Raw genomic sequence first — 21,478 nt, forward strand, 5'->3', positions numbered from 1 at the left:
AAGCAGCAGCAAACCCCTTAAAATTGCCTAACAGCAAATCCTGACTGCAGATAGATTAAATTCTCCAAATTCTGGGTAAAAACATCAGAGGCCAAAACTTCAGAGGCCAAACCTTGCAGACAGAGAAATGGGATACATTTGTTGTGAGACCTCACTCTTACCCCTTAGTGCACTACAACCTAAGAGTTAAATATCTTTAGCCAAGTGAGAATCATACACTTGAGCAACTAGCCTACACAGATCATGGTTGTGGCTTTGCTTATAAGCTTGGTTCTGCTTATCTTGGCGTTTACTGATGAATCAGACCCCTCTGAGCTCTACAACAGGTCCTGGGGTCTGGTCAGGGCAGGCTTTCCCAGAAAGTGCCTCTTCAACTGAGTGTGGTCTTTAAAGCAAAGGGAATTCATGTTTGTTGAGTATCTACTATACGTAAACTCCTTTACTAGGCATGTAAAATGGTTTCTTGACTGATTCAAGTGTCAACTCTATGTGGTAGATTTTCTGGGTGAAAAGCAGACAGTACTGTGATGCATGAGACTGCAGCAAACTGAATCTGGCAGTGAGCCTGCTGTGTCTTCCAAATGTAGGTCAGGTTGCTCCAAGGGGAATACCAAGCATCATTATTTGTCCTCGCCAGTCCCTGCTGATTCTGTGCCTGCAAAGGACACTGCAGTCTTCTGTCACTGCAATAAGAGAGGACGGCAGGCACGCCCAGGTTAATGAAGTCCAGGCGAAGAACCTGCCAGGGATCATGTTTTACTACATACTTTGCTCCAGAACAAGTATCACCATTCAAATGGGCCCCTAGGAGCATCTTAAAATCTTACGTGTTTAGCCAAAAATGGATCCTACTGACTGCCCCTTAAAACTCAGCAGACACCCAAATTGCATTCATTTTAAGGCATCGAATGTTGTTTGCTGAGGTTTTATCCAAAAGGAATTAATAGCTCCTGTTGAAGGGAGGAACACTCAGATGCTTAGAGCTGGGGAAGGTGGCTTCTCCCTCCCTTCCTTGGGAGCTTCGAGTGGAACTGTGGTCAAGCAGGGTCCTAATGGGAAGAGATTCGCATTTTAGCTTAACTGGTTACTCAGAGGCAGTGAAAAACATTTTAAGTCTTCCAGGTCATCTAGAAAAGGAATTGGTAAACTGTGACCCAGGGGCCAAATCTAACACCCAACCTGTTCTGTAGGGCCCACGAGCAAAGAGGCAGGGATGGGTGCGGGGTCGCCGAGCACTGCTTCTTTCTGCACATCTGGCCAAAGCCAAGACCTTGGCCGGCCCTTACAGAAAAGGCCGCCAAGCCCTGGTCTGGAATGCACTTAGGCCAGTGCCCACAACAGGGGGTGGTGTTTGTATCATTCTTTATTTTGAAGAACTCCGCCTCCCATCACTGCCCCATGTGCTCCTCAGGACAACCCAGCAGGTTCCAAGGAGCCTCCTGCTGGAACCTCTGGCTCCTCTGCACCTCTGGGTCCACGTGCATCCAGGGAGCAGAGCTCCTTTCCTGGGCAAACGGTAAAAGCCCTTATCCGCATCCCCGGGGGGTGTGGGTGAACTGGTTGATTACTGGACATTAATACCCAAAAGCCACTTTGCATAAATAACACATTTCCGGGGCTGGTCATGCTGAGGTTTATTTACTTACGTCCATCTTCCCCAGAGAGCAGCAGGAATGGGCAAAACGTGACCTGGAGGTGAAATCCAACCCCAAACCTTCCAAATTGTTCTTTTTCTCTAGAGTCAGATCCAGACTCGGCCAGCAAGACATGAGGGTTCCCCAGGCAAGGCTGATAATTGGGCACTGCTTCCAACTGCTTTGCTCAAATAATTTTAATTTTTTTTAGACATGGTTTTCCGTTTCTAGAGCAGACAGGCTGAGCTCTGGTACCACTGCCTCCTCACCCCCCTCAGCGAACCCAAATGTCCAGAGCGGCTCACGGGCCAACTCTCGTGTTCAGGCTCTCGCCCACCCAACTCTGATGGCTCTCACTGCCCCTGCCGACCACTGGCCATCTAGCGTCTCCCCTGAGAGGAACTCTGCAAGGTCCCCTTTGACTTGACATCTCCTGTGATATCTTGTGCCCTCAGCTACCCAGCTGGTGGGAGCTCTGTCCCCTAAGAGCAGCTGAACACCTCAGATAAGCACGAGAGGAAGAGGAAGCAGGAGAGACAAACTCTCAGACACCCACTGACAGTGAAAATGTTACCAAGAGATAAATGTTTAGGATTCAGATAGCCTTGTACGTGGATGAAATTCAGCAGTACGTTAAAAGAGTAATATGCTTGACCAAAGAACAAAAGGATGACTCAATATTAAGGTCATTTATATAATTCATCATTTTCATAATACATCATAGATCAAAAGGACAAATACCATTTAAACTGTTTCTAGAAAGTCTTCTGGCAACATGCAACATCCATTTCTGATTAGAAGAAAAATAAAGAAGAAGAAGGAAGGAGCTCAATAAATAAGAAATAGGAGGAAACTGCCATGACATGATAAAAGGAAAAGAGAGGGGGGAAAAAAAAGAGAATTCAGTAAGGAGACGTGTTCCAAAATAAGTAAGCAATACTTCATAGCCTTCCTGCATATCAAAAAGTAGTTATTGAGAAACCATAATAGAAAAAATATCTCACTCACAACCACAAATGGCTAGAAAACAAAATGTAACAAACAATCGGCCATATCTATGTGAATACAGCCATAAAAGTTTACTGGGAAACTATATGTATTTGAATAAATGGAGAATCACGCCATTTTTTTCTGGCATTTTTAAAAGATGTCAGCTTCCCCTAAATGGCTCTACAAAGTTTACATCACCACAATAAAATTCATTAAAGAAATTTTTTTGGAAGAGGAAAGAAAAAAGGATTGCAGAAGATGAGCCACATGATTAAATATATAAGAAAAGCCAGGAAAGTTTTGAGTAAGAATAATGAAGGGCACTCATACAACAGATGTTAAAATGGTTTTTTAAAATCAGTAATTAAAGCCATTTGGTAGTAAAAACCAAAATAGAAAGACTGATCAACAGAACAGAATGAAAAGTCTGCAAAAAATCCACAAAGGAAAAGGAGATGCTAAAACAACGGCAGAATTTTAGAGGAAATTGAAATACGAGAAACTTGCCAGCTAGACTGCAATCAGGTAAACCCCTCTTCCAAGCTTTTCACAGATTTCATACATTTTTGCATCTGCCATTCCTTCCCAGACACTGCAGCAATATCCAGTGAACCCTGATGACCCTGACTTTTTGCACCCACTCGGTGCCCCAGCGGGCACGTTAAAACGTTCCACACGTCCTGGTTCGCCTCCTGCTCTGCAGCACCAAAAAACCATCAACGCTAACAGTAAGAGACAGCCAGCGATTTCACTGCGCTGACTTTTGAAATGCTAACTTTGAGCATGTTTCTGTCAAAGTAACACAACTAAGATCGTGCCGTTGCCTGTGTAAAGACCCATGAAATCTCCCTTCACCTGCAGGGAAAAATCCAAATTCTTTAACACGGCATGAGAGACACTCCATAACCCAGCCCCTGCCGACCTGCCCCCATCCGCAGTCTCTAGTTCTCCCCAGAACAGCTTTATCTCCTCTGCTTCTCTCCCTCTCCAACCAATGCTCACAGGGTCCTCTGAGCAGATGTCTCCTCCATTTGCTGCTGCCCAACCCCAAGATGGGTCACAATTAATAACCCCGACTCTGCACCAGAGTCCTCTGTGAATAGGTTTCTCGTGCCACTCGTATCGTACTGTATCTTTTCACATCATCTTATATGACTGTCTATGTGCCCATCTTCCGCTCAGATAGCAGAGACTTTAACCTCTCTCCGCCTCCAACTCCTCATTTATGAATGATTATAAAGCCACACCTAAACAAAAATGATGACTAATTCAATGAGACTGCACATGTAAAGCACTTGGATGTGCCTAGCACAGAAAAGTATCAATATTAGCTATTGTTATTGTTACAATTATCTGCTCCCTTTTTCTTCTTTTCATCCCATTTCAGTAGCCTGCCTGGGACTGGTGAAGTCACCCGAACGTTTAATCTGTACCAGGAGATATTTTCTTTTGTCTACTTTTCTACATATTCATAATGAACATATATTATTCCTAAGATTAGAAAAATATTTTATTCTTAGAAATTATCTTAGATGGGGCATGTCTGATGAGTCCTTTCCAGCAGAAATGCCTTGGGTGAATTTATCTTCAGGACACGGTGCCTGAAAGCATTAACGTCTCCGTGTTAAGACGACCCCGAGTCATCTACTGACCTTAAGATCACTTCGTGCCTCTGATAAGCCACATAGGGCCTGCGATCGATAATTTTAATGTGGAATAATCGCAGATGTTTACACCCATTTCCTTTCCCTGCTGAATACCATCTAGAGAGCATTCCAATATTACTTTAAAATTCCCAAGTGTACATTTATGTTACAGTTCAAAAGGCTGCCATTGTGCATAGTTAAGCTCTTACATGAATATTCTGATGCGGTGCCAGACAGAGGTCACAGCCCGGAGCTGTCGGCTTGGGGTGAACCCAGCATATCCATCACAACCATCAGAAACAGTGTCCTGACGAGTTAGCTCAAGGATGGCAAGGGGGCTGCTCTAGCTGCTCAGACAGGTATTAACAGAAAAAAGCCCTCTGCCTTAGCCCAAGATGAATCTAAGGATCCCCCAAGGGAAGGGAAGTTCCCCAGTGGTCACACTTACACACTGAATGAAGCAACAGTGGGGTGTGGCCCAATGGCTCGGGCCTCGCAGGGAAGAGACCCAAGTTCAAGCCTCGAATGGACACAGGCAAGACGGACGGCAGTGCGGCCAGGGCCACAGATGCTGAGCTGCCCAACTTTCACTTCCTCAACCTGAAAATCACAGGCCGGACTCCTGTCCCTCTCAGCTCCAAATTCTATCATTTTATGATTCTCATGGGGATAATGAATTACAAACTGATACGGTCCTCAGGAATGGCTTTGGTGAACAGTTCACAGCACACAGACTCGGGAGAGCTCTAAGCATTATTCCACTCTGCTTCCTGAGATCTACTGAATTCGTGCAGCTCAAAGGCCATCGCATTGGGAGCTGTCAGCCCTTCTGTTTAATTTTTGTAGATATTATATTAGTGGTCAGTTTTTACAGGGACTACCCGATGTTCAATGTAAAGGTTGATAGGATAGGTTACCACTATAAAATAAGACCCCAAATCATCTCATTCCCTCCCCACTCTTGCTTCGAGTTTGGGAATCGGTCCTCCCTTCTCTGCCCTCACGTGGATACATAACCACCCGTCTCTACCACTTCTCTCTGCAAGCTCAGACTTGGGGACCTCTGGCAGCCTGACATGGTCCAGCTTCCCGTAAGCAGTATAGGCGTCTGGATTCCTGAGTCCCTCCCAGACCCCCCTTTAGGGGTGGTGATGGAGTTGGGGTGGGGGGGTGCATATTCCCTCTTTAAGGCTGAGTGGGACAAAGGGCCACATGATCTCCATGGCCCAGGCACCTGGCACAGAACAGACGTTATCCATCTATGTGATGAACCCCTCACTGGTCTGACATTCACCATTGACACTACTCGGTGAATAACAGACCAGGAAGCTATTCTCCTAACTAAAACTGAATAATGAACTAAAAGCAGAAAGAATCCTGTTCTTTTCATTCATGGAACAAACGCAGGAAGGTCCAGGTGCTGAGACAGACACGATCTCCACTCTCCAGAGCTTACGGTCTGGAAGAAGAGGAAGCTGTCGCTGTGAAGGGGGCCCACGGGGTCTCTCTGCACAGTGGGGAGGGCACGAGGACCACTCGGGCGAAGGATGCTGCTGGACTCCTTAGAGGGCAAGAGGAATGGGGAGGAGACGGTCAAGATAGAACGGGTCATGCCGACAGAGGGGTGACATTTGCAAAAGTGTCAGGCACGACAGATCACCCTGTTTAGGGATGGACAGGTAGCAGGGGTGAAGCCTGAAGGTGTTTTCAAAGCCCAGGTCAATGGCCTTGGAGGAAGCTGAGGAGGCTGAAATTTACCCTGAACACTATGGGGAAATACTGAAATCTTTCCAGAATTTTAAGCAGAGAAGTGACATTTTAGAAACACCACTGTGGCCACAGTGTAGAAGCTGGTCTAGAGGAGGACGTCACTGTACACCTGAAGACCAGATGACCACTCACGGCTCAGCCCCTTGGATGTGTGGTGTCCCCAAAGGCACAGGTACCCCCCACCCAGCCTCCCTCAAAGGGAGGCCACTGACCGACAAAGAAAGATGACCCTCATCTACAATCCTGGTGCCCCTCAGGACTCTATGTGATGACTATCTTCTGATTTTTTTTTCTAAATTATGGAAGTAATATGTGATCATTGTGTTGAGTGAAATATATACTTGCCTTTTAAAGATTTCTTGTTTTTTACTGTCAGAAAATAAGATTATGCCATAAAAATAAGCCTGCACTGAGCTTCTTATATTTAACAAAATGTCTTCCTTCCAAGTCAATAAATATAGATCTCAGCTTTTCTTTTTAAGGGCTGCATAATGTTCCGTGGTATGGATACGACATGCTTTGTTTTACCATCCCCTTACTGATAGGCATCAAACAATGATCTAATAAACGTTTTTTGCCTAGATATCTTTAGGAAAGATTCCCAGACATGAAGGAGTTGGGCCAAAGGTTTGCATATTTTTTAATAGCTATTTTCAGGTCACTTTCCCAAAAGTGGGAGACAATTCACATTCCCAGAGCAGTGCCCATTTCCCAGCATCACCTCCAGCATTTCTTGTGATGTCTCTTCACCTGATGGATCCTAAACCAGCACCTTGTTGTTGGTTTCAGCTGACCTTTCCCACCCATGAGGTTGAGCCCCTTCCCCTACAGTTAGTGGCCATTTGAATTTCTCTGAATTGCATTCCTCTGCCCATTTTCCACTGGCTCATCTTTCTCTCACCGATTTGCAGGAGCTCTTTCTATAGTAAGAATGAGAAGCCTTTGTTCACCTTAGGCAAACATTGCCCCCAGTCTATCATTTATGACATGACTTCATCTGAGGCATCCTGTTTAACGAAATTAAATGTGTTTTTCTTGTCCTTCATAGTTTCTCAGTTTCTGGTTTCAACTATGGTTTTTCTTTCACTCCAAAGTTTAATAATTTTTTTTAATTTGTATTTTGTTTCTAAACTGCTTGCCTGTCTATGCCAGGATTCATGTACCCAGAATAACCCCCTACTTCACAACAACAGCATAAAATTAAGGTACCCACCACATGGGGTTCTTTGAAACGCTCCTAAGAAAGACAAAGGGGCAAGATAAACATGATTTTCTAAATGGATTAAAGGGAATGGCCAAAAGCAAAAAAAATGTTTCAGAGTCACCATCGTGTTCTCAGGCCAACCTCATTAGACATGAGCCCCAAAGGAGAGTTGCTCTCCTGACTCTGCTCTCTTGATTTGTACTTAAACTAAATATTTTAAAGCAGCAGCTAACTAAAAGCTGAGTCCCTTAAGCCCTAGAATCCATCCCACGGAGTCCACAGAAAATGAGAACCTGGGAGCCGAGCTGAGCCACAGTCATTGTCAGGCCAGCATCTCGGCGCTCGGGGGAGGTTGCTCAATGGACACTAAACATGCAGTCTGAACGTGCTGGAGGGGGTTACAGGCACCTGTCTTCGGGGTCCAAAAATTTACGTTACTGCTTATAGGACTCGCTATATCTTAATATAGTCCCTTCAAGGCCTCTCCCCACCCCAGACCACCAATCTCCTATCATAAGACCTCTATCATAAGCTCCTCAAGCGTGGACCTTTGCTGCTTCACTCCCGATTCCCCCAGCCCCGCCTGGCACGGGGCCCGGCATGGCGTGGACCCCCAGCCGGTGCATGGCCAAGCACGTACCCGAACATGGCGACCAGCAGGTTGACCAACAGGATGTTGGTGGAGAGCATGTAGATGCACACCAGGGGGATGGTGACCCACTCGGGGAAGCGGGGCAGCTTGTGCTCGTCCAGCTCCACGCACAGGGGCTTGGATTCATTCCCAGTGAAGGTGCAGTGGGAGAAGTCGTACGTGGTGCCTGAGGATACAGCAACAGACAGGCAATGTGAGGACCCTCTGGAGCGGGCAGTGCTAAAGCACCACAAAGGTGTGATGATCATGCAATGTGTTGGGCATTGTTCCAAGGCACTCTATCATGGGTAAGCCTCAGAATCATGGTGTAAGCCTCAGAACCATGCGTTCACCTACTCATTTAGTATTTATTGACTGAATAACAGTGCATTGAAATAATGCCATTTGCAGCAATATGGATGGACCTAGAGATTGTCATACTGAGTGAAGTAAGTTAAAAAGAGAAAGACAAATATCATATGATATTGCTTATATGTGGAACCGAAAAATAATGGTACAAATGAACTTATTTACAAAACGGAAATAAAGTCACAGATGTAGAAAGCAAACTTATGGTTACCAGGGGGAAATGGGGGGATACCTTAGGACTGACATATACACACTACTATATATAAAATAGTTAACTAATAAGGACTTACTGTATAGCCCAGAGAACTCTACTCAATACTGTGTAATGACCAATCTAAAAAAGAGTGAATATATGTATAACTGATTCACTTTACTGTACACCTGAAACGAGCACAACATTGTAAATCAACTAGACTTCAATAAAAAATTTTTAAGTATTTATTGAGCAGCTACTGTGAGCCAGGACTTCACTAGGATGGAAGATAAAAAGGAAGGCAAGGTAAACATGGTCTTTGCCCCCAGGGAGCTTCCAACCTCTTTGGAAGAAGAGGCAGATGATTGACCACACAAGTTGAACATTTCAGCCCCTGAGAAGTGCTAAGAAGGACACGTACAGTGTACTCCGTGGGCACAAACTGAGGCATCTCATCTGAGAATGGTTCCACAGGAAGGAAGCGTCTCTGAACTGAGGACAGAAGGATGAGTAGGAGCCAGCTAAATGAATGGGGAGAGATGGGGTGCCCAGAGCATCTGGAGAGGGAACAGCACAAGCAAAGGCCCTGTGGTAGGGGGACTGGAAAGGTCTGTTGAAATGAGAGAATAGGATATGCAGTTAGCATGTTAACTTTTTTATCTTTATACTAAAAGCAACAGATAGCCGTTAGACTGCTTGACGCAGAGGTGTGACACATCAGATTCTCTTCATTCAAGGATCACTCTGGCTGCAGCACAGATCACAAGGAGCCAGAGGGAGATGTGAGGAGGTTATGACTAAGAGCCATGCGGGCAGGCGCTGAGGATGGCTTAGGGTAGTGGTGGTGGGGATGGTAAAAAGTGGCTGGGTTTCAAAGACATTTAGGGGATAAAATCAACAAAACTAGCTGATGAACTGGAGGTGGGGGAGGAAGTCATAGGAGGCGTCAAGGACGTGACATCGAGGCTTCTGCTTTGCACATCTGTGCGACCGGTGGTGACAGATCCTAAAGTGGGGACTTGCAGAAAGTCTGAGTCTGGAAGGGAGGATGGAGAGGTGTGTCTGAGAATCTCAGAGAAGGCAATGGATGTGAGTGTCTGGCCCTCTGGGAGTCGCTCTGGGCTACAGATCTTCATCTGAGCCTGTGAGTTTGAGTTCAGTCCTGCCAGTCGGTGAAACGCCCGGCAGAAAAGTCAGTGCTACACCCATTTTACCTGCAACGGAACTGAGAGGCAGAGACACCAAGCTGCGTCCCAGGGCGCACAGCACACACGTGGCTGGACCAGGATTTGAACCCCAGCTGCCACTGGCTCTTTAGGTTAGTTACTGTGAGCGGTCCCTCACAAGACTAAAACCACCGACACGTGAGATTGCTGTGAGGACAACACACACTCACTTTTCTGTAAAATGGCAAGTACAGTGTGCAGACGGGAAATAATAATAACAAGGTGCCTTCCCATCGTTGCACGGAAAAGAGCTGTTCCTAAGGTCTTGGAAGAGGCTGCAGCAGAAGAGGCCAGAAGCACCACACGAGGCCACGGAGATAATTGAGAAAACACCAAGCAGCTGAGAAATGAGAGCATAGGGCCAGGCACACATCGGGGCAGTTTTCCCATGGCAGGACAGAATGTGACAAGCCCAGGCTACTGTCAGCATCCCAGAGCTGCTTTAGACAGTTTATCCAAAACACACACCAGTTTGCACATGCCCGACACATGCCCTTATGTCAACTGGGTGTGGCCAAATCAATGCCATCTCTGCCACCATTAACCTGCCTCTGAAAGATAGCTGGCAGAAGGCTGATGCTGGAAGTTTAAATTCCAGGTTCCAGTGCAAAATTTTTCAATATTGCACTTTTTGAACTAAATGAGCACGCCGTCACTCTGCTGTACAGGACGGACTCGCAACACTCATTTCTAAACAAGTGAGGTTCCTTGCTCTCATCGGCCACGCTGCTGTTGGAAATATGAGAAACACACTTTTTAAAAAGGTTTAAAAATTGCAGGCTGACATGTTGGAGACCAGCTCACAAGGTGGACGTAAGATCCTGCTCAGGAGAAAGGAATGGCCTTGAGGGTTAGTGCCCGCTGCCTCGTGCTGGCCAGATGCCAGCCGCCTGCTCCTAAGACAGTCCCCAGGGTCAGAGTGCGGAGCCTCGGAGGCGGGTTCTAGAAGCATCTGCCGCCTCCCAGCTGCCCCCCGCCCAGGCCACGTCAGGCTTACTATCCACGTCGCTGGGCACTTGGCCGAACATGGCCAGGTAGGGCTCATAGATGACCGAGCGGAAGATCCACTTCCAGCGGCGCTCGTTCTGCCTGAGGATCCCTTGCCTGGCCACGCCGAAGGCCACCATCCACACGGCAAAGAGGAACAGGAAGAAGAACACGTCGATCAGCTGTCACGGGAGGACAGGAGAGGGGAGTCAGGACTGCACCAGGGCGGCCTGTCCGCTCCGCTGACCACGGAGAAGGACAGAGGCTCCGGGACCCTGGAACCTAAGGTGCCCAGCGTTTGATCATTAATTTTTTAAAATGGCCATCATCACCCTTGGGTCTCGGGGCATCTCCTTCCCAGCACTAAAACTGACGGATGCATCTTTGCTTGCAGGTCCCCAAACCAGCTCAGCAGCAGAGACTTTCTGAATGAGACCAGCCTGGGAGCAGGAGAGGGATCCAACTCTGGACCTCCCCTCCTCCTCTCCAGCCCACGTTCTGCAGACCCCTAAGCTCTTGCCTTAGTTTTTTTTTTTCTTAAGGAAAATAAAAGCTCTCCTTTTTAGACAAGAATGCACCGTTTTATCTTTCTTAATGTTTTGCACACACAGCATGACTTCATGGTGACTTGATGCCCCAGATATGCTTTGAATTAAAACCACAAACTCGAAGAAGCTCAGTATTGGAAAGGAACCTCCAGATGAGCTCATCCAAACGCCCATCTGATTTAAAGACAGAAACACGGGAGGTTTGGGTCACGTGGAAAACAAGCTGAGAGAAGCAACATCGTCAGTGTGTATCTTTCTGTTATTTGTCCCCATGGAACGGGGCTGGTAGTGCTTTCCTGACGTCTGTATCGCATGATTGTAAGATGAAAGTTCCACTCGACGCTATGCTTCTAGCTCACTGCATGTCTCCAGACAAACATATTAACCTTCTTGAACCTGACTGTCCGCATCTGTAAAATGGGTATAAAAGTCCCTCTCCCGCCTAGGCTCCTAGTGAGTTGTTAAGACTCAAGTGAAAGCACTTGGAAACATATAAAATCTAGAGATCTTTCTTAGCAACACACTGAGTCATGCTGTTTGCTCCTAACAGTGATCTTTTGTTAAATTTTAACCTGGAAGGGGCCCCTGATGAAAACACATCAAGAAAGTAAACCCTACTGATTGTGAAATGCAGCCATCACTCTATGCACAAAATCCTCCTCTCAACAATGAAAGGAACGCTGGGTGCAGCTGGAAGAAGGACAACTAACTACAAATATTCTTCACTCTTACCATCCTCTGCAACATTATAATCTTGGGTCCTAAATTCCTGCTGACCGTGAAAATGTGAATCAACCTTAGCGTGAATATAATGTAATCCAGGCAAAAAATCACTCGTCCGGAGTACAGCGAGGTTTTGTTAGAAGGGTAAAGCCTGTGGAAAGAAGAGGAAAGAAGCTGTGAGATGCTGACAAAATATTTCAGGGTTTTGCTTTTTTATCATTTTTATTTATTTCTGGATTTTATTTGCTAATTTTTTTACATTTTATTGAAGTACAGTTGATTTACAATCAAAGTTTTGCTTTTAAAAATAACCAAATGTGAAGAAACAGCCAAAAGCCTGGGAATTGAGAGTAAGTGGAAATAGACCAGGGACATCACTGGCCCATCAGCCACTGAAAACCAAAGGCCACGTCTACTGCCCTCGTGGACTCCAGGAGAGGCAGGACACTTTAGTCCTTCATCCCAAATACTCCTGCAGGACCCAATCCCGACATCGCTAACTTCCTGGCTCACAGGCCTCTACAATGACCCCGACCACTTGGGACGTGACCCTGCCAGGTTCCCCCCCAATGAAACTTACCTCGTTTGCAGCAGATCATTTAATTAGCTAACCTCCTGCTGGCGTGTTCATTGAAAGCCATATGTGCTTTCTAACTGGAATGCTCTAGAAATCACATCCAACCGTGATTCAAATGCTCGGCCTTTAATAACCAAAAAGGACCTACTGTATAGCACAGGGAACTCTGCTCAATGTTATGTGGCAGCCTGGATGGGAGGGGAGTCTGGGGGAGAATGGATACATGTATATGGATGGCTGAGTCGGTTTGCTGGGCGCCTGAAACTATCACAACATTGTTAATCAGCTATATTCCAATATAAAATAAAAACTTAAAAAAAAAAATGCTGGGCCTTTAACCCAAGCAGAAAGGGAGGTTTTTTGGAGGAGGAAATTGAGTTCTTACCCCATTCATATTGTAGAGTGAGTACTCACTGTAAAGCATCTCATTCTGGGTAGGTGTGAATATTAATAGTCAGGCTTCTCTGTTCCAATAGACCACGAGCTTCACCCTGAAGCTATTTGGGAAAGGCAGGCCGGAAAGGAGCAGGTCTGGACAAGGTGGGCCAAGGTTTGTATGCACCCCAATTTCCCTATCACGTGGAGTCATATTGCTTTTTGCCTTCAACCGTACTCTTCAACTGGTTTTTCTAATCACATGCTGTGGCCCAGGGATTGAGGGACTCTTGTAGCTGGGAGGGCAGGCTCCAGAACCAGCATTTAAGTTGAAGTTAAGTGTGTGTTAGAAGATTATATGGCCCCAAACGAAAACACTGTGCTATATTTAACACCTTCATCATTCTCTCCTCGATTTCTAATTCTCTCCCCGAATTCTATAAGCACAAAGAGAAAAACCATGAAGAACCCTTTTTCAATTACAGATCACCAGGAGGGGGGAAGAGAGTAGACCCAGCTTTATGCCAACCAAGCTGTGTCTCTAAGAGGCAGAGACAATGGGCGTTTGTAATAATCTCTAAATGGGGGCGGGGAGGGCACATGGCAATGGGACAGCCCCAGCCTGGCTCAGCCTCGGGTCACGTGATGGGAAGAACCGTCAGTTGACCAATTCTGGGGCTCGGAGGCACCGTTGCAGTAAGAAAACATTTTTTAAAAGGAATAGCAACCTCTTTTCTGAATGGAATTCCAGAGATAGGCTATATTCATAAAATAACAGGACCACAGTTCATCCTCTCTCTCTTATCTTGGGCTTGAAACGTCTTTCCTCCGCCTTTCCACCCAAGAGAATCCAAAAACACCTGAAACTTGAAAACGTGGTGAGGACTACTTACCGAAATACAATCCCTGCTATGAAGTAAAAGAGCCCAAGCGTATCCATGATGTTCCACAGGTCGGTAAAATAATTCACCCCATTCATGTACCACTGCAGCACAGAGAGCGACAGAGAGAGGACACAGCAGCTTGGAAATATCAACTGCTTCCAGATTTATTCTTGCTCACAAATTTCTTTCCATACCCTTTTTGAGCCCATGATGTGCCAAGTATGCCCTGCAACTGCCCTGTGCTGTTCCAGGGGGATTGGAAAGTAGGTTGCATGCTTGCTGTGCTGTTATTCATGTGTTGCTAACAAAGTCAAGAAAAAAAGACTCGTGGATCCTAACTGTTTTTTAAAGAGAAACCTGCAGAGAGTGAGTACAACCTGTGTGGGCAAAGGTGGAACCCCCCTCCCCATGGCTGCCACGTACAGTGGTGTAGGCTGTGCACTGCACAACTCTAGAGGGTGTTATCCATACTGCCGTCATCACAGATTGTGTGTTTACTGTAAAAATTTTCTGGCACATGGCAATAAAACATCGTATTAAAGAAACTTTTTTAAAAGTTTAAAAAAATTTTTTTTTTGCACACAGGTGCTATGTGTGGCAGCTAGGAGGACAGACGTGGTCACAGAAATGACCGACAGGAAGAGTGTGCCTCAGTGATCCTTCCATCATGATTTGTATATATCGGTCATGATTTCTCAGAAGAAAGCATGTCAGGAAAACACTTAAAGAGGGATAAGAGTATCCATTAGAAGGCTGCATCTGGACAGCCTCTCTGGCAATCCCTACGCTGGATTTGGGGGATTCCAGGGTGGTCATCTAACCCTTTCATTCGTCCATCCACTCAAAACATGTTTACTGAGAATCCACGGGGTTGCAAACACCTGTCCTGGGCTCCTGGGACACAGAGACATCATCGAATTGGGTGTGATGTCGACACTCACGGAACCTACTGGCCCACAGCATAGACAGATGTTAAACATGTTTAAAATGAAACGTGATAAGGGTCGGAGGGGAGGTAAGATCAAAGGTCCAAGTGAGCTCAGATAAGGAAACCACCAGACTTGTGCAAGGCAGGAAAACAACAGCAAAGATGTGTCATCAAAGGTACTTGGCACTTTTCAAATCTACTAAATGAACCGTCAACATGGGTCCACCTGCTATTAAGATATCTTATTTCCTATTCTGCACCTGAAACCAAGGCCTAAGAAAAAGAAACAAAGGAACTTGCCCTTAGGCAGAAAGCCAGCAAGTGATGGGTCTTAGGGTTCTGAAACGTGGTTTCCTCTCTCCAGCATCACCCTGCTTCTTTAGACACCCCCCCACAGAGATCCCACAATCTTAGACTTGGAAGAGATTCAAGAAACATCATCCGTTTCTCAACAAGTACTTCTTTTCACTCATTTATAAATGCAAACAGCAACTTTAGTGGACAAAGGGGTGAGGGCGTTATGAAATCAAGTACCAAGGAAATATTAAAGTCCCCCAGGTGTGAGCAGCCCAATTTGACCGTGTTCCCCTGTGGGATGGCTGAACGCGTGGGCTCAGAAATCGAGTCAGGATCCCTAACTGTCCATTTGGGTGGGCCCGGTGAAACTGATCACCACCCACCGAGAGCCATTTGCAAGGCGAGGGTAGTTGGGATAGGCTCTACCTGCCACCTGCTTCCCTCTTCGAAACCCTGGCCTGAGAGGCAGGTAGGCACAGGGCCACGGGGCAGCCCCAGCCTGGCTCAGCCTCGGGCCACATGACGGGAAGAACCGTAAGTAGATCAAGTCTGGGGCTGGGAGGCACCGTTGCAGTAAGAAGACATTTTTTAAAAAGGAATAGCCACCTCTTTTCTGAATGGAATGCCAGCGATTGGCTATATTCATAAAATACTGGGAGCATATTTCATCCTATCTGTCAGGATTTGGGGATTCAAGGGCCTCAAGACTGAATGTGCTCTCCATGAAGAGATGCTGGGACTTACCTCATTTTAAATAAACATTCACAGTCTGTTTAATAGACCTAAGAGTTATTTAGCAACCATGTTTGCACTTATTGATTGCCTTGGTTAAAAATTCCAATTAACATAGCAACCTCTGTCTCCTGGGCAAGGGGACACAGGGAGACACTGACAAGCATGCATTTGACACCCAGACACTATCTGAAGCAGGTAACATCCTGCCTGGTTTTGCTTTTCGCTAACAAGTGTGAATTAGGTTAATTAAGACAGTACCAGGCCGGCAGAACTGATTGAGGAAACCAACCACACGAAGCATTCCAAAGGCCTGAGTCTGCAGACCCGAAAGCGAAACAACGACCCCAAGTGTCAGAGTCCTGTAATGACAGGAATCGGCAAGGCTGTGTTGTGAAGATGGGGCTCACAGACCACACAGTCAGAGCTGCTCTCAGTCGGCAGGGGTGGCCTTGACCCCACGCTCCTGACCTTAAGCACAGGCACGTCCCTCACCATCGCCTTAATATGCAGGACTGCTGAATTCAAATTGCCCCTGACGCAGACGTAGATAATGGACTTGAGGACACGGGGAGGGGGAAGGGTAAGCTGGGACGAAGTGAGAGAGTGGCATGGACATATATACACTACCAAACGTAAAATAGATAGCTAGTGGGAAGCAGTCACATAGCACAGGGAGATCAGCTCGGTGCTTTGTGTCCAGCTAGAGGGGTGGGATAAGGAGGGTGGGAGGGAGACGCAAGAGGGAGGGGATATGGGGATGTATGTATACATATAGCTAATTCACTTTGTTATACAGTAGAAACTAACACACCATTGTAAAGCAGTTATACCCCAATAACGGTGTTAAAAAAAAACTGCCCCTTCAAAAATAACTTTTACGGGCTTCCCTGGTGGCGCAGTGGTTGAGAATCTGCCTGCCAATGCAAGGGACACGGGTTCAAGCCCTGGTCCGGGAAGATCCCACATGCCACGTAGCAACTAAGCCCGTGTGCCACAACTACTGAGCCTGTGCTCTAGAGCCCACGAGCCATGACTACTGAGCCCTCATGCTAAAACTACTGAAGCCCGCGTGCCTAGAGCCCGTGCTCCGCAACAAGAGAAGCCACTGCAATGAGAAGCCTGCGCACTGCAGCAAAGACTAGCCCCCCACTTGCCGCAACTAGAGAAAGCTCATGTGCAGCAACAAAGACCCAATGTAGCCAAAAATAAATAAATTAATTTAATTAATTTATAAAAAAAAAAAAAAAGAAACAAACATCTGCATGAAGTCATTTCCATGCCACCCAACTCTGGGCAAGAGCAGAGTATGTGTGAGGAGCTGGAACTCCCCGGTGGAGCTGGTGCCGGATGAGATGGGCAAGTCTTGCAGGTAGGACACCCCGTCCTCTTATTCCCCTCAGTAACTTCATGGTTTATATGTAGGTCAAGTCATTATGCTGTATACCTTGAAAGTATACAGTGCTGTATGTCAATAATATCTCAATAAGCTGAAGAAAATAACTGCGTGCAGTAGGAAAGATGCCCATTTAAGGATGGGGAACCAGAAGATCAAAGAAATTAAGTAAGTTACTACCATGCTATTTGCAATTCCTGCTGGTTTTTCCCTTTCTCTCTCTCTCTCTCTCCACTTATTTGTGCTCATGACTTATCTGCCCCACTGGGCCTCCCCGTCCACAGAGGATGAGAGCTCTGTCTGCTGGTGTCTCAAACAGGATGAGACGCAGGGCTTTCCCCCTGCAGCCAGACAAACCCCTCCAAACTCACCCTTTCACCCTCTTCCTCTGCAAAAGCCAAACTTTCTCTTTGATGTGCCTTTGAAAGGTGGTCAACCACGCCCGTGAGCACAGCAAAGGAAGGGAGTCAGGGCCCCAGCACCCGACCGGTCTAGGAGGGAACACGTGCGACCCCGTGCAGCGCCAGCTCCCATGACAACGTAACTCGGGAGGTTCCTAATTTAAAAGTTCTTGGTTAACTTTCTCACAATGGCCAGGGCCCATTCCCATTTTAAATGCTGACTCTCCTTCCATCTTTCTCTGCTTCTCTCCAGCAGGATATTTTCACACCCTGGCTGCTGATACACAGAAGTCAAAAAAAAGAGAGAACTAGCAAGTAAAAGAAGGCCTCTGAGACTATATGGAAGGGGCTGTGGGTTGAATTGTGTCCCCTCCAAATTCATACATTGAAGTCCTACCCCCCAGCACCTCAGGATGTGACCTTGTTTGGAAGTAGGGTCCTTGCAGATGTAATTAGTTAAGATGAGGTCATACTGGAGCAGGATGGGTCCCTGATCCAATGTGATTAGTGTCCTTATGACAAGGGGAGACTTGGACAGAGACATGCACACAGGGAGAATGCAGTGTGAGTATGAGGGATTGAGCAATGCATCTACAGCCAAGGAACAGCAGAGATGGCCAGCAAATCTCCAGAAACTGGGGATGGGCCTGGAACAGGTTTTCCCTCACATCCTCAGAAGGAACCAACCTTGCCCACAGCTTGATCTCAGACTTCTGGCCTTCAGAACAGTGAGATGATGAACTTGTGTTGTTTAAGCCGCCCAGCTGGTGTGCTTCATCATGGCAGCTCTAGCCCTAGCCCTAGCGAGCTAATACAGAAGTGCCCTGGACTGAACTGTGACCACTTGAGCCAGTGCCTGGGGCACCCCTGAGGCTGATCTGAAGTCACAGAAACCCTCTGCACGTCAGCAGGACCAGGTCCCGGGGTAGATTTGCTGGTAGACAGAAAGCCTGATAATCTTGCATGCTCAACACACTTCCACCTGTACTCCATCTCCAGCCAGTGTCTGCACCTCCCACCTTCTAGGCAAGCAAAGGCAGATCCAGGGCACTGGTACCAGGACTCCTGCCGCCCCTCGTGCCCATGGCAGACACTTCTAATTCATTAAGATGTTCTCCTGCTGAAAATAGAGGCTCAGAATCTTTCTCAACCCAAGGCTCCTAGAAGCCACCAAAAAAAAAAAAAAAAAAAGAATCTATTAGAGTTAGCATGATAGTCGAAACAATTTAGGAATCCTATTCCAGGCAGCAACTCTGTGGGGTCAAGAACAGCATCCTTTGCCCCTCCAAATATCTGGTATCACTTGGCACAGTACCTTCCTTTTACACTGTAAGCACCTAGGCCATACGTGTTGAATGGATATGTTTTTGGGTTTGGGCTCATATGGGACAAGAGTGACAGCAACAGCAGTTCTCAAATATTCTGTAAACTACGATTTTAAAAGGATTTTCTGGGATGACTTTTCATGATGGTTTAAGGACAGCACTGACCTTCACCATCAACATTTATTCATTCAGCAATTATTAATTGAGCACCTGCTACGTGCCAGGCCCGGGCTAAGTTCGGATTAAGGGTGGGAAGAGGATGCCAAACAATGCAGATCCCAAGAAACTAGAGAAAACACCATGAATAAATGACATGAACTCCCTGAAATTCACAAGGACGAATATGAATTTCCGACATTGTCAATCTGACACGCTGGGCATTGAGATGCCCTTAGCTGGAAAGTCCTTCCAATTCCCCTGCCACTCATGGTGCTGCCTGCCCCAGTGACGGTAATGACAGGATCACAAATGGCTCCTGACGATGGGAGTGGGTTTAAAAGTCCAAGGTCAATCTGCTCTTTGAACACATTCCCGAGCAATTCATCTCCACCAATTAACGTTAATTAGAGAGCAAAGCTTGGGCTTGGGGCTAGGAGATCTCATGGAAGAGCATCTTCATGTTCATGGGTGGCCACCAAATGAGAACATTTATTTGGGGGCAATAATGACTTTGGAACTTGAGGAGCAACTTCTGCTCCCCTTTGGCATTAGGAAGATGCCGCTCACTGAGGAAAGGAGGGGGCGCCCCACGTCGGGGCTGACCTACCTGTCTCACTTCGTCACAGAACAGGACAAAGACCAGCGCGTAGAGGACCAGCTCCGGGGGTTGCGGCACGGGGTGGAAATCCATGAGCAGCACGTAGGCAAAGAGCAGGAGGAAGGCGATGTAGAAGACCACGTTCCAGGAGAAGACCACAAACGGGGAGGTGAAGAAGGCTACGTAGTGCCACAGGAGCTTCCTGTGCTTGTCAAGGGGCTTCTTCCTGCACCGAGAAGTGACAGCATGGTCACCGTCCTGGCCAACATCACTGCGTGGGCTACACCTCTCCTTCTGAACACAGATGAACACAGACCCACAGCTGGGCCAGGGACAGGTGGTGTCCAAATTGTGTTCTAAGTTTGACCCAGCCAAAATTCAGCCTCGGCATTTCATGCTTAATAGATCCAAATTCTGCCTCAGATATTGAAGACATGACCCCACTTCTACCTCTTTGAAATCAAACCTGGGGGAAACCCACGGAGATCCCAGACCTAAAGTGCAGGGACTAGAGTGAACATCGTAATTTCCAGGCCTTATGATGCTTTGCACAAGAGCACACACACACAGATACATGTACACACACACAGATGTATGTACACACGCACAGATGCTTGTACACGCACAGATGTATGTATACACACACTCACACACACGATTATGTGCCCTGGTTTCATACCTAAATGATACAAAGCCACAGCCAACCAAGGGTATAATAAGCAGACACAGGATAATCTTCCAGTTCTTGGTGTCTCGGGAAATCTCTCCGTACCATTGCTTGGAAAGAAAATTCTACAGGAAACAGAGACAAAGGACACAGGTCCTTATTAATGCAATGACATGCTGGATGGTGTGTGACCTTTCTTCCCAGCCCTCAAACCTCTCCAAAATAAATAACTCTCTGAATTGAGATCCTTATTCTTTTATATTAGTTACCTGGATTTTAAGGGGCTATGATTCAACCATATAAAATTCTGTTTGATTTTCAGTCCTTTTCTACGTTGGGTTCTGTGAACTTTAAAACAGAGGTGTATGAGTCCAAATTCACTAAACCTATGAATTTTAACCAACTCTAATTCTTACTGTGTAAGTTTAAACAAGCACCTCTGTAGCTCCTTTTCCTTGAAAGATCACAAATTCACACGACATCCAGTGCTACCTGCGGGGCCCCAAGGATTCATTTCTGGAGGCAGACAGGTGACACCTGTCAGGAAACTGAAAGGAAGTCGGCAAGAGAGAGACCACTGGTGTCTCAACACCCATTTGAGCTAAAAAGGCATGGAAAAGCTTTCCCCAGACCGTATCAGCCCCTGAAAGGTGGAACAGGGCCTCCCACGAAGGCAGGAATTAGAAACTCGCTCTGTCTCTGACAGCAGCACCGAAAGTCAACACAGAAGGGGTGGGCATAGGCTGGGTCACACGGAAGGACCCCGCGGCTCTCAGAAAAGATCGCATTGGGTGTTTCCTGGTGATCCGGTGGTTAGGACTCCGCACTTTCACTACCAAGGGCCTAGGTTCAATCCCTGGTCAGGGAACTAGGATCCCGCAAGCTGCACAGCACGGCCAAAAAAAAACCCCACAAGAACAAAAATATCATGTCAATCAGAAGGGACCGGTGTGTCTCTGTGGTAGAGCAGGGGGGGTACCTGAGGCCTTCCCAGCACAGTCTGTAGGGCTGGGACCCGGGTGCCCCATCCATACCCCGGCGCATCCCTCCAGGAGAGGACGGCTTCCCCCGAGAGCCCTGCCCCGCTCTGCCTGGGCTTCTGGGGCCGGGCGTGTACTTGGCTCTTGAGGGGCAGCCCCCAGGGAACCGCAAACTGCAGTTGGTGGGTAGATGCTTGGATGGGCAACACTGGGGCAGGCGGCACGAAGCTCCCAGGAG

At 46.9% G+C, this 21,478-nt stretch overlaps 1 protein-coding gene across 3 annotated transcripts in view; it reads right to left on the reverse strand.

Moving 5' to 3' along the window:
* Window positions 1-21,478, reverse strand: part of TRPM8 (transient receptor potential cation channel subfamily M member 8) — a 101,541-nt gene that overhangs the window by 21,368 nt on the left and 58,695 nt on the right. For all 3 annotated transcript variants that reach the window (XM_082395543.1, XM_082395542.1, XM_082395541.1), the window contains exons 16-21: window positions 20,273-20,385; window positions 19,603-19,819; window positions 13,767-13,858; window positions 11,931-12,072; window positions 10,661-10,832; window positions 7,885-8,062 (exon numbers count right to left, since the gene is read on the reverse strand). In XM_082395543.1, coding sequence (XP_082251669.1) covers window positions 7,885-8,062; window positions 10,661-10,832; window positions 11,931-12,072; window positions 13,767-13,858; window positions 19,603-19,819; window positions 20,273-20,385 — 914 coding nt within the window. The remainder of the gene's footprint in view (window positions 1-7,884; window positions 8,063-10,660; window positions 10,833-11,930; window positions 12,073-13,766; window positions 13,859-19,602; window positions 19,820-20,272; window positions 20,386-21,478) is intronic.

The sequence above is a fragment of the Balaenoptera borealis genome (genome assembly GCF_965194805.1).
Source record: "Balaenoptera borealis genome assembly, chromosome: 6".
Classification (NCBI taxonomy): domain Eukaryota; kingdom Metazoa; phylum Chordata; class Mammalia; order Artiodactyla; family Balaenopteridae; genus Balaenoptera; species Balaenoptera borealis.